Raw genomic sequence first — 12,587 nt, 5'->3', positions numbered from 1 at the left:
CGCAGTCGCAAAACAATCTTACATGACATTGTGACACGCTATTTAGAAGGGATGCCCTTCACACCCTTTCCAAATAGTGACTCGCAGACTTATTTTGTGATTCGGTAAATGGATTACTGAATCGCAAATTAGCACTGGTACATCCCAAAATGCTATTTTCTGGATGGAAACGGCCCGATTCTGCGAATCAGGCTATTTGCGAGCAGAAAATTGCTACGTAATCTGGCCCTAGGTGTTGTAGACTTCACATGGAACCAATGTTATACACTAAAGGAAAAGGAATGCAACTGCTTCTGCAGCCCAGTTCACAGAACCAAACCCTGTGGATTTTGTGCTTGCTCTGTATTTCAGAACTGTATTTTGATGCTCTTTAGAGTTAATGGATACAATAACAAAGTCAAGCAGATGAAACCACATTCCACCAACCTCGGGCTTATCATTTAAATGTGACATCTCTTAAATGGGCTGTACTACACCATTGCCTAGGCCTTATCTAGACTTAAGAATCATCTTTGCAAGTCCCATGGATTAAATTTGCTTCACTCAGACTTGACGGTGGAACCGTTCCTCTTCTTTTCTCGTCCCATTGTCAGCTAGTGTAAGGCATAGAATGTTGCCCAGCTTCCAATAAAACAGCAGATTTTATTGCTGACTGCAGCAAAGCTGATCAAGATAATGAGGCAGATTTGAAGATATAGCTACCATTAACCCCCATTTCACATTGAACAGCTATCCAATACTTCAGACATCATTCGGAATTCTTATTTATATTGACAATTTGCTGTCACAAATACGTATATCTCGGTAATATGTGGACACACATATTTTTTTAGGTATTAAATATGACATTTTTCTAGACTGTTTTAAGAAAATCTACTAAATATGAAATTGATAAAAATATGTGTATTATGTGTTGGTCATGGACCCATTACTGAAACTCTTCATTATCACTGCCTGACATTTCCAAAGGTTCTGAATCAAATATGTTTTTTTGGAAAGAGGCAAATCGATCTACATTAAGACTGAAAACACAGTTTTAGACAATGTCCTTCAGCATGGATGGTTTGAGTGCTGCTTGCCTGGGCTAGCACAAACACTGAAATATTGAGATGGCCAATGAAACTAACAGTCAATTCATATGACTGAAGATCTCATATTCATAAACATTTTTAGGGTCTAGGACAAAGTGAAAAATATCGGAAGCTCTAGTTTTGAGACACAAATAATAACAATGATATACAAAATGGAAGACACAAGTCGGGTTACAATTTATATTTTCCTCCAACTCCTTTTCTCTCTGAAGGCACATTTACGAGTAACAGAATTTGCTCTAAGGTACAAAAAAACAAAACTTCTAACATTTTGTCTTAAACAAAACTTCAAGAGGCAAATTAAAAACCCTCCTTTACCTGGTATATTTACTTCAGCTTCATCATATGGTCCACTAGTGCCGATGAGGAACTCAGTTCCATTTGTGACATCTGAAAGATTGAACTGAGGTGTAATAAAGTCTGTAATATTACTCTCATCCCCAGTTACTGGCGTCTCTTGATCAGGCTCAGAAACACTTTCTTCTACTGCTGTTTGTTCTGTAGCAATGATGGGTGGAATGGTTGATGCATCTTTCTGTACCACAAGTGCGGTTTGTGTTTCCACAGTCATGTCAATGGGGGACGATGTTGCTGTACTTTCAGGAGTACCAAGTATGAATGGTGTGCTTTCATCGAGTTTATCAGGTAGTGAATCTGAAGCTGAATCTGGAGGTGCAGTGGAAACTTCTGAATCCTCCTTTGGAGTTGTAGCCTCCTCAGAACCAGATGCTGTGGCACCCGTTGTATAGTCCTCTATAACTTGCTTAGCAGACACAAGGGAATCCGTATGGGTCTCCTCTGTAAATGTTCCAGTGGAAACATCTTCATTGTCAGGTATCTCTGTTGTAGAATCAACATATACTATCTCTTTTGTCTTCTTTGTTATCTGTTCATCAATTTCAGCTTCACTTTCAGATACGGACTTTGAAGTTGTCTCAATTTCATCATATTGTTCTTTAAGTGAAGGCTTATACGTTGCTGCGACTTCAGAAATTACTTCTTGTTCTGATGCAAGTTTACCTACACCTGAATCAGACGATGGCAAAGTACTTGGGATAATTTGCTGTGGGTACTCAGATGCCCCATTAATTAGAATGACTGTGAAAGAAGGCTTTTGAGTTTGTTCCTCAGGAGTAGACTGTGTGTCTAGGACTTCTGACTGACTTTGTTCTTTAATCCCACTGGGGAAGTGTTCAGTGCTCTGTGAAGCTAGTTCTGTGGGAGATGTTGGTACGGCAGGTGCCTCCTCATCAGTCTCCTCTGGTTGTACGACAATCCTGGGTGTCTCTGTTTCACTTTTAACAGTCTCACTTTCTGAATATTCAACTGTAGATTGCATTTGGCTTTGGCTAATTGCAGACTGGATTCCAGCCTGTGTGCTTAACTCAAATCGCTCCTCCATTGTTGTGTCTGCAATAAAAAGTTCTGAATCCAACAGAGGTGTTGTCATATCATTGCCAATTTCAGGGGTGGAAGTATCACTAACAAGTGAGGATAATGTTGAAATGGGTTCGCTGATTTCTGGCACATAAACGGAGGATTTTGTTGTGTGAAGAAGATCCTCAATCATTTTATAACTTGTGTGTTCTATTGCAGCCGTGGATTCTGTTGCTAATTCTTTCAGTGTCATTGATGAATCAGAGCTGGAAGAAATTTTCAGACCTGATCCTTCTGTTGTGTCTTCTTGTGAAAGTAGACTAGGAGAAGATTGATATGTGCTAGCAGAAAGGAAAGCTGCTTCCGTTGGTACATGCAGGTCTTGCACATCTGTGTGCTTAGATTCTAAAATGTCGATATCTATGATAGTTGTTTCAGCAGGGATGCTATCATGTTTCTGTGGTACTTCAACGACTGTCCTTTCAGTCATTTCAATTACTTCCTCTGGTTTCTTGTCAACATGTCCTGTAGTGATATCCACTGATGTGATTGTGTCTTCTGATGAACTGATATCAATGAAGGTAGTTATGTGAGAGCTGGTTGGGCTTGGTGGAGTTGCTACTTCTTGTAAATCTACAGGCAAAACAGAAACAATCTGTGAGACATGTGGGCTAGTGGTTTCTGTACTTGGTCCTTCCCAACTACTGGGAGTTACAATATATTGTATCTTTTCTGTTTCCATGGAAATCTGCATGCCTGATCCTTCTGCAGAACTTTCAAATACTCTTGGATCACTTATTTTGTCTGTCATTTCAGTACCGAATGCTACACTAACCAACGTTGAGTCACTTGTGATGGTATTATCCAAAGATACCTCCTCATGAGATGAAAAAGTAGGTGACACTAAACTTTCAGTCACAATTTCAAGCTCTTGTCTGACCTGTTCTGTTTGTTTTACACTAACACTTTCTGATGAAATGTGGTCAATTTGTGTGTTATGTTCTTCAGAAGGAATAACCTGAGAACTTGTTTCAATTGGAATTGATTCAGAAGGAGTGATGCTGACAATTGTTTCTGGGGATGATCCAATGTCAAATATTGGTGCTCCAACATCTTCACTAGCTCCTGAAGAAAGTTCAACAGCACTGCTAATTTCAAGTGGTCTTGGTGTGCTTGTGGGCTCTTCACTTTCAGTCACATATGATGCAGGGCTTGTGGAGCTAAGGAGCTTTTGCTCATCAGAGGAACTGATGGAAACTGATTCTTTGATTTGAGATGGGGTAGACAAAATATCTTCTCCAGACCCTTCTCCAGAAAACAGAGATTCTGAGCTTACTTCTACACTTGTAGGGATTTCACTTCCGGAAACAGATGTTTCTTCTATTGCTACTTTAGTGTCAATAGTTTCATCCAGAGGGTGGGCTGTTGAAACACGTTCTACTTGTGGATGACTGGTTGATGTCTCGTCTTGTATTTCTGCTAAGGATTCACCACTCTCTGTGCTCGTTGAAATCTGTTCAATTGAAGCCTCTTCGCCTTCACTTTGCTCTTCACCACTCCCAGATTCCAGAACTACATTCAATGCTCTAGTGACAAACTCTGTGGCCGTGTCTATATCTCCAGATCCCTGCTCTTGAAATAAAGTTCCAGCACTGATTAATTTCTGTGTTGAACTTTCCACAGACTCCTCAGTGGTGCTAATTGGCTCTGCTGTTCTTTCTCCAACATCTTCATCGGTTAATGATGGCTTTTCAGTAGGAAGCAGGGCAGCTATTTCTTCCTCTGTGGAAGACACTGAAGAACTAACATTTTCACTTTCAGCTGGGGAAGGGACAAATCCTGGAGTCTTTGTACTAGCAGTGCCTGTTACAGTAAAATCTGGGAAAAGTTCATCCCCTGAACCATCAACAGATGGTACTCTTACTTCAGCATTGGAAGGAGACACTGTTGTATCATCTTCAGAAAACAAGAAAGCAGTAGAAATAACAGTTGCTTCTGTTTCCAGTTCTTGTTCGAATGGTCTGTCTGTGCTAGAGGTATACATGAGCTCCGGAGGTGCTTCTGCCTCTTGTTTTTGTTCATCTTGCTTCCCTGTACTGACAGACTGCATATCCCCAGGAGGTGTGAAATCTGCCTTTTCTGTTGAGATGATAAACAATGTTGGTTCAGTAGTGAGATGCGGTACATGTGTGAAAATGGTACTACCAATAATGGCCTCCTTGACCTCAGAATGAGGTATGGCATGTGGTACAGGCACGCTCATGACAGTTTCTGTTACAGTGTCTATGTCTCCAGAGCCTTGCTCCATAAATGTCAACACAGTGCTGTCACTTACATGCAGTGGAGCCTCTGTACTTAGACTGGTGGTGCTCATTTCTGTAAATACTGACCCAGAGCCCATTTCTTCAAAAGGGATTTTCTCAGTTGAGGGAATGTACAACGTGGAACCCTCATGTTCTCTTGTTGGTTCTGATGTTTGTATTTGGCCTGAAGACAGCTCTCCAAGAGCTGAGCCCTCTGGTTCTTTTTCAATTATGATCTTTTGAGAGTCTGCATCGGTTGAATCAGGTGCAAGTGAAGTTGTAGTTCTCTTGGTATCTGTTTCTTCATCTAAAGGTGGTAAAGAGTCACTTTTTTCTGTAACTATTCCGGTTGCACTTTCGGTTGGAAGAGTATCTGTCATGCTTTCTCCAGCTTCTGGAAAAACATTTCCCAGTGGAGGTGCAGATGTTTCAGAAAGGTATTCTAATTCGCCAGGAATTATTATTGTAGGGTGTAGAGTGCTGACATCCAGCTCTTTAATTGAAGCATGGCCTGATGTTATAATCTCACCAGTTTGTGTTACATCTGATAGCTGTGCCATTGCGGTTCCTTCTATGTCACCAGAGCCTTCTTGAATTGAAAATGAAGTGGGTTGTAACTCAGTCTTTGCTATCTGAGATGTTGCAGTTTCCACACGACTCTGTGAAGTAGAAAGCACATCAGTATGAACTGCAGTTTTGGGCATTAGATCTTCCCCAGTTGTGTCCAAAGTAACAGAGTCTGTAATGGTGCTAGACGTAGATGGCAGCGTAGTGCTCCTCTCAACTTTTTCATCAGATGTTAACGTCACAATCTCTGTAATAACTGTACTAGGTGATTGAGTATCAATAAAGTCATCTCCAGAATATTCCTGTGCTGTGAAAGTTGCAGGTTCTGTGGCTTCAGATGGGCTTTGAGGAATCATAACATCCTCGTTTGTCACTGCTTCTACTGGAGTTTCTCCTGTTGCTAATATGACACCATGAGAGATGTCTTCTGTAAATGTATCTGAATCTCCACTGTAGATAGATTCTGAAAGTGGAGCACTTGATGTAGGCCCTACATCTTCTGCCTCTTCTGATGGGTCAGTTAGTCTTTCTAAATCAGGTAGACTTGTACTTGTTGCCTCATCCTCATATGTTACAGTAGTATCTACTTCACTAACGTCAGATGTTTCAATGTGTTTTGATGGTGCCACACTTTCAATTAGGTCACTTTTTGCCTCTACGGCTTCTCTGTCTTTAGGTGCACTAGTGATTTCCTGTTTTCCATTGACAAATTTTACAGTAGGAGATGTTGATTCAATGGTAGAGTTTTCACAGTCGGCATCTTGCTCGTCTGGTGTATCTATGGGCAATAGGTCAACTATAAGATGATCACCATACTCAGGAAACTGCAGTTGATCGCCTCTCTGATTCAAGACCCCTAGTAGTGGGATCACTGGACCTGTGAAAAGTTAAAATAGAAGCTATTTTAGTACATACATACTTGCCTAGTATGCTAATCAATTAATTATCTATCAACTTTTCAGATGCACTTTTATAACATTGCCCTCATTTTACTCGTATCTTATCTGGTGCACCAGGTTCTAATATTTTTCTGAATTCTTTTGTGTTTTGGAGCACTGTGAAACAGAAACAGATATTGCTATTTCATAGTAGTCCCTGCAAGTAATTTTATCCACGCGAGAGGTAAAAATGTATATTGTAGATTTCAAATTGGATCATACTGGTAGCAGCTGCCATCCCAGTGCCACTACTTGCAAACCTTGAACTCTTCCTTTCCTGTTTAGAATGCTGTTTGAAGTGACATTCAGTTAATTGAAAACTGGGATAGAGCCAGTGACAAGTGATGTTTTAATTTACTGGAATTAAAGGGGCCTGCTCGGTGAATGATGTCACTCTACATCTCAAAACCCAATCAGACATTATCAAACAAGCCACCAGACTAGAATGCCTATTGTTGGAGATTGTTAGTGATGCAAGACTGGATAAACAGCACTTTTTTCTCTACCCTGGGTGGTATCTTTAAACAATAGTACGCTTTGTAGGGAACAGACGATTCATTGCTCAGATGTATACAGCTGTACGTGTACTTGACACTTTCGGTGAAATACCAATCAGTCTCCCAGAATACATAAGGCAAACAGTAATTTAAAGGTTTAGACTCTATAAGGTATATCTATCAATAATGCTTTGTATTGATTGATGTTCATATGACTCAACTCTTTGCCAAATAAAAAGTATTAAGAAAATGTCAAGGTGTATTGGATATTTGTCATTCATTCATTGATCCAGATTTAACATCATGAAATCACAGTTACCATTTTCCAATTCTCACCTACTATTTTATCCAGTATTACTCACTACAAACATGTTTTGCCTTGTCATGCATTTTTACATATTTAGGCACTGATGGCCAGATTTATTAAAAAATCACATAGCAGAACAAAGCAAGACAGGGAGAGAGCAGGTATGGACCAAATGTATCAACATATAAAACACTCCTGCTCACTCCTTATGCTGGTGCATTTAGTGCTGCAGAGCACAAACGCCGGGACCCTTGCACCATGGCTCAAGGGTGCCTGCATTAAAGGCAGGATTGCTTTGGTGCAGAAAGGGGCACCTTCCTGCTCAAAAAATCCTCAAAGACAATTGGATCTCAGATATTTCTCCTCGTTATGCCTCTTTGGGAAAGGCGAGGCCTTTTAACGCATTCCCAGGTATGCTAGTCTCAGTAAATCTGGGAATGTGTCTAAATCCATCTGTGGACATTTGGGAACACACACACCACCCATGAAACGCCGTCCCAATGCAGAGTAACACAAGGTAGCAACTTGCACTGTCTTGCGTTACTCCAGAATTACTAAGCCAAACAGAGCCACACAAGGAGCTTTTGCAAGTCTTAGAAAATCTGACTAAAACTCTTGTGTTGCCTTGAGCTGACATGTAGGATGCAAGGGCAAAGCAAGCACTTGATAAATCTCGCACCAAATGAGAGAAAAAACATATAGTATATGTAGGCGATATTTGTACAGTGCAGATCTAGTCAACGACAGGAAAGTGCTGAAAAGGGTAAAAAGTAAGGGTACAGTCAACAAGTGATTTGAGAGGCAGATGGTTTGTGGACTGCACTGCATCATGATGTAGTGTTCTTTAAAAATGGTGCATCTTCAGCTGTTATCTGAATTTTAACATAATTTTCTAGGTAGAAGAGGAAAGTGGAAAAATAAATGATCTGATCTTTTGAAGAATCTGTCACCCATTTTAGGAGACAATAAAGAAAAAAAGAGTTGTTGATAACAAGACTTGGCCCGGAATCCTGGTAGTTATCTCATTGGCTAGTCTGCAAATGTAGGTGTGGACAGTGGACTTGGGTGTACCTGTTTTCAAGTCTGGCTTTTAGATTTACATGAGCCTCTGGTTTTCATGTGTACTTGAGTATGTGAAACACAATACTACTCACACTGTTTAGATCAGGCAGGTAGGACGTTTTAATGGAGAGGCTGATTTAAATTATTTTTCACATGAAAGCACCATCTTCTCAGTATTTTGAGATTAAAGTAATAGAATCTGGTGTGTGTGTGTCAACATTAATTTTAGCACAGAATACCTCAAGCTGTTTCTATATTTAAACACAGGAGCTGCTTCTGGGGCACCCACAAAATTAGCAGTTTTGGTAACTTCAGGAAAGGACTTTGCACAAAGAGAATAGAGCAAAGTGGAGGCTTTTTTATTATTATTATTTTTATTGTTGGAAGAGTTCATACTACCATTAATTCGTCTTACGAAAGTAGAGGCTTCTTGTGAACCTGGGGTAGCATCCGATCCCACAGATAGGCCTACACCCAAACATCACCCAATTGAACATACTAGATATGTAGACACAAATGTCTATATTGGGTAAAATAAATATTTTAAATATTCTAAAGTATCCTAAGCTGAGTAAACAAGACATGAAGAGGAGATTTAAATTAAGGGTGGTCCACTATTCACTGCTGACACTAGGTATATGCTCACATCTATCTTTTTTGGGTAGTTGTAAATTTGCTAAGCCTCATGAAGATTAACAAGGGACAAGAGTTAAACATTTAAGACTCGATAATTAAACCATCCAAGAGATCAGAAAGGATATCACCAAATGGATATTAAAAAGGTTTGGCATCAAGCATCTGCTCACTTTGCAACTAGTAACCCATAATTTAGTTTTACATCTTTAATTTGCTACTAATAAGTCCATTATTGTAATGCACTCAGGGTCCTGATCCTAAACAGCACTTAGCAAAAACTTGTGATAAAATAAAATAGTATAATAGTACAAATAAGTTACTGTGCAATAAAATAAATAGGTGTTTGGTCTTATCCCGCTTTCCACTGGTCTGAATTTGTTAAAAATGATTAGCATTTGGACAGAGTTATATTTGGTGAGGAGAGCTCCACTGTTTTTCCAATCATGTTTTAATAAAAATGACAGTAACTCCATGGTGAACCGAAATAAATGTAAGGCAGGTATATGGCTTCGCAAGATGTCAGCCCTTAGTCTATGTGAACGAGAGAATGTTGTCACCTCTGGGGCAGGTTCATCGTGCAAAGCTTGTGGAACCTTACAGTCTTGGTGACCCCGCTGGCCGCTACCTCAACTCCTGCAACTGCTTTTGACACACGCTTTATCTACCATAAGCTTCCCATTATCAATTTCACACTACTGGTGGGCTAGAATGCCATGAGACGTGTTAAGACACGCAAACTAAGCTCTCTTAAAAGAGGCACATATATCATACCAGACATGGGGATCTAAACACATGTGTGATGTATGCGCTGCTTGCCCCGCTATGCAAAAGTGACCTATAGATCTGGTGCATGTCTGGAGCTGGAGTCACAGCTCTCAAATCACTTCCATCTGGAGGGTGTCCCCCTTCTTGAATTCATATTCATTCACTCTACAAAAAATGCAAAATGCTTCCTAGAGACCACGATGGTATCACTCACCATCAAAACAATTCTCTCCCTCCAAAAAATGTGTCATCTCCATTGAGTTCACTGGTATCACGCTCCAAAACCACTGAATCTCACAGTTCAAGGAGGCTCAAAGTTTGGGAAATATGCTCTTTGTGGAATCTGTTTGGTTTTACATCAGACGCAGTCATCTAACTTACAACCAAGAGGGCTGGTATAAGTTATTTAGATCCTGCTTTAAAGTCCACCAATCCGAAGTGTTGTTAATAAAAGAAAATGTACCTCATAAGGAGTATGAAATGCAGAAACAAGACTTGTGTGACGTCTATATATCCATATATTTTATGCAATCCTGGGTTTAAGAAAATAGCGGTCAGTCAAGAAGTGTACTTGAATAATAAAGAATTATGTATGTTCTTTATACAATGCACACTTTAGGCAAGTGTTGCACATTATAGACAAGAATATGCAAAAAGTTGCACATTTGATATTTTCTAGATTCAGTGCCTTAGTTGTGCTTTGTGAAGATTTTATTAATTTAACGTTTTTTTTATTGTTATTATTTACAGTGGAGTCTACAGGTCTCTTAACTGGCACAAGACTAGTAGTATGCACCATTTTCAATAAACATGCATTGAACAGGTGTACATACTTAAGTGATAGCTGAATCCCTAGGAGAGCGCTCAGTTCTTTCACAATAAAGAAGATGCTTTTTAAGCCAACGTAGGAAGCCATCACAATCAACAGTGGAATTCAGGATGCATCCCTGTTGGGCATGATGTCACAGACTGACAATGAGGTGCCTGATTGCACTCACTCTGCATGAGGGATTGGTATGTGACGCAAATATATATTACTATTCTATCTAGCATTAATGATTTCATAGTTCTGTGGAAGGGACATTTTCATTAAACTCAGCCAGACTCTATTCAGCGGCATTTGACTTACTACCACACATGACCAAATAATATTCTTTTCACATCAATTTCCACACAAAAACGTATAGCCACAACAGTGGCTTGTCTCAATGGTGTGTGTGTTCATCATATCAGGTGTCAGACTATTCATTGGCTTATTGTGTTCATCCACCATCCATCACTTTTCAGATATCCCTTTTATTATAGATTCAGAAGCAAGACAATTACCCGCCGCAACACCACACATCAGTGTACAGTGCCCAAATTACTCCCTGAGGTCTATACAAAATAGTTTGTAATCTGAAGTGACTAAAGTGACTTTACTTTGGGAATCTTGAGGCTTCCAAGATTTTCAAAAAATGTATTGTTTGCTGCAATGTACACAAATGCATTGCAAGTTGTAGTAACACCATTGTTCAGGGTGATGATCTGATCGTCATAACAGAGATTTGTCTAATCTTCAGATCAAGGAGTCGAAAATATATCAGGATAACTGTTGGTTCATCCTTCATAGCTCGTAATAATGAGGTGTATTGATTGAGCAATGGTCAGATATATTAATTCAGCCCTAAAAGGCAGTTCGGGTTGTAGGGCATTCTGTGTACAGAATTAATAACACATCAATAACTTGATGTATGAGGAAATCAAAAGAAAAAACAGCTTGTTATAAATTTAGAAAAAAAAACGCATGTGAGTAGAAAACTGAAGCGTGCGTCAAAGGCACTCTGGGAGTTCAAACTAACAGTGGGTTCTGCATTCCTGTAATTAAATAAAGTGTATTTTAGGGCCTTCTAATTACTCGGACAATGCTTTGTAAGTTAAAGCCGAGAAAAGAATAATCTTGTGAAAATGACGGAAAACACAATATTTGCCTGTTAATGAATGGACCCGGGCAACAAATGGCTTCTTCCTCTGAAGTGGGTTTCCTGTGCGACCATGCCTGTGTTTCTGTAGTTCAGGAAAGATGCAGGGTTCCCGAACCCTGACCCCTCATTACTGAAATATTTGGAAGAGCTGGTCCCTGTAGACCTGCTATTCTCTCGACAAGCCTTAACTTGGCACGATCGCAGGCGATGACCAAAAACACCTGGAAAATGAGGCCTGGAAATGTGGACAACTGCTTCCCACGCGAGGGGGGTGGGCCGTGAAGGACGGGGGTGAGCGGGCCTGGGAACGCTTTCTGCGGGTTGTGTTACCAGCATCTGCAGCATTTTATGCGATAACACACATATTGCAATGGCCGTGCACATCAAGCAGTGATCAGCAAAGAGTTAACTGCTGACCCATGAGGCGCCTCTCACTTCACTTCCCATCTCCCAGATATAAATGCAAAAATACAAAGACATATTCCATAGAGTACAGAAAAGGAATATGACCTTCTAAATTATGTTTTTACACATCCATAACTGATGCGTTTAGCATATCCTGTCAACAATTTTATGGAGTTTATTATTTTATAATTGATCAATTTGCGGCCCATTCAATATGTGAACCTTAAAGTGGGGCACGTCACACTAACGGTGTGTTATTGCTGATGCAGAGGTGTTCTAAGAGCGCGCCCTTTTATCTGTCCACCTTTGTGTAATTAGCACCCAGGGTGTTATAGTGGGCGAGGCACAATGAGTAGTTTGCACCCGTTTGATATCAGTTCTCCACCGGGAGACATATGTGTTTGTTAGCATCTATTCTGTCAGTTCACTGATTTCCAGCACAGTAACCACCTCCATAACCTGCTCCATAATCCCCAGAAATTCATTACTTATGCAGTTTGTCACCATGAAACTCGAGTTTATTCTTTGCAAGAACTAATTATGGTAAATAAAGTGTGTTCCCTGCTTTCTAAAGCTTCTTGGTAAAGTGCACATATAGACGTTCAACGTTTAAAATAGTATTTGCCTAAAAAACAAAGTACAACACACCTGAGGCCTGGTTATAAATGGTTCAGA

The 12,587-nt window shown here is 40.0% G+C and overlaps 1 protein-coding gene across 1 annotated transcript in view; it reads right to left on the bottom strand.

The window, feature by feature from the left end:
* The window catches only part of LOC138285162 (versican core protein-like), a 151,430-nt gene that overhangs the window by 34,316 nt on the left and 104,527 nt on the right, over positions 1-12,587 (bottom strand). Inside the window, exon 8 of the mRNA XM_069224767.1 lies at positions 1,410-6,215. Within this exon, the coding sequence (XP_069080868.1) occupies positions 1,410-6,215 (4,806 nt within the window). The remainder of the gene's footprint in view (positions 1-1,409; positions 6,216-12,587) is intronic.

The sequence above is a fragment of the Pleurodeles waltl genome, chromosome 1_1 (genome assembly GCF_031143425.1).
Source record: "Pleurodeles waltl isolate 20211129_DDA chromosome 1_1, aPleWal1.hap1.20221129, whole genome shotgun sequence".
Lineage (NCBI taxonomy): Eukaryota > Metazoa > Chordata > Amphibia > Caudata > Salamandridae > Pleurodeles > Pleurodeles waltl.
Note: the sequence above shows the minus strand (reverse complement) of the source record. Positions and strands in the feature narration are given on the sequence as shown.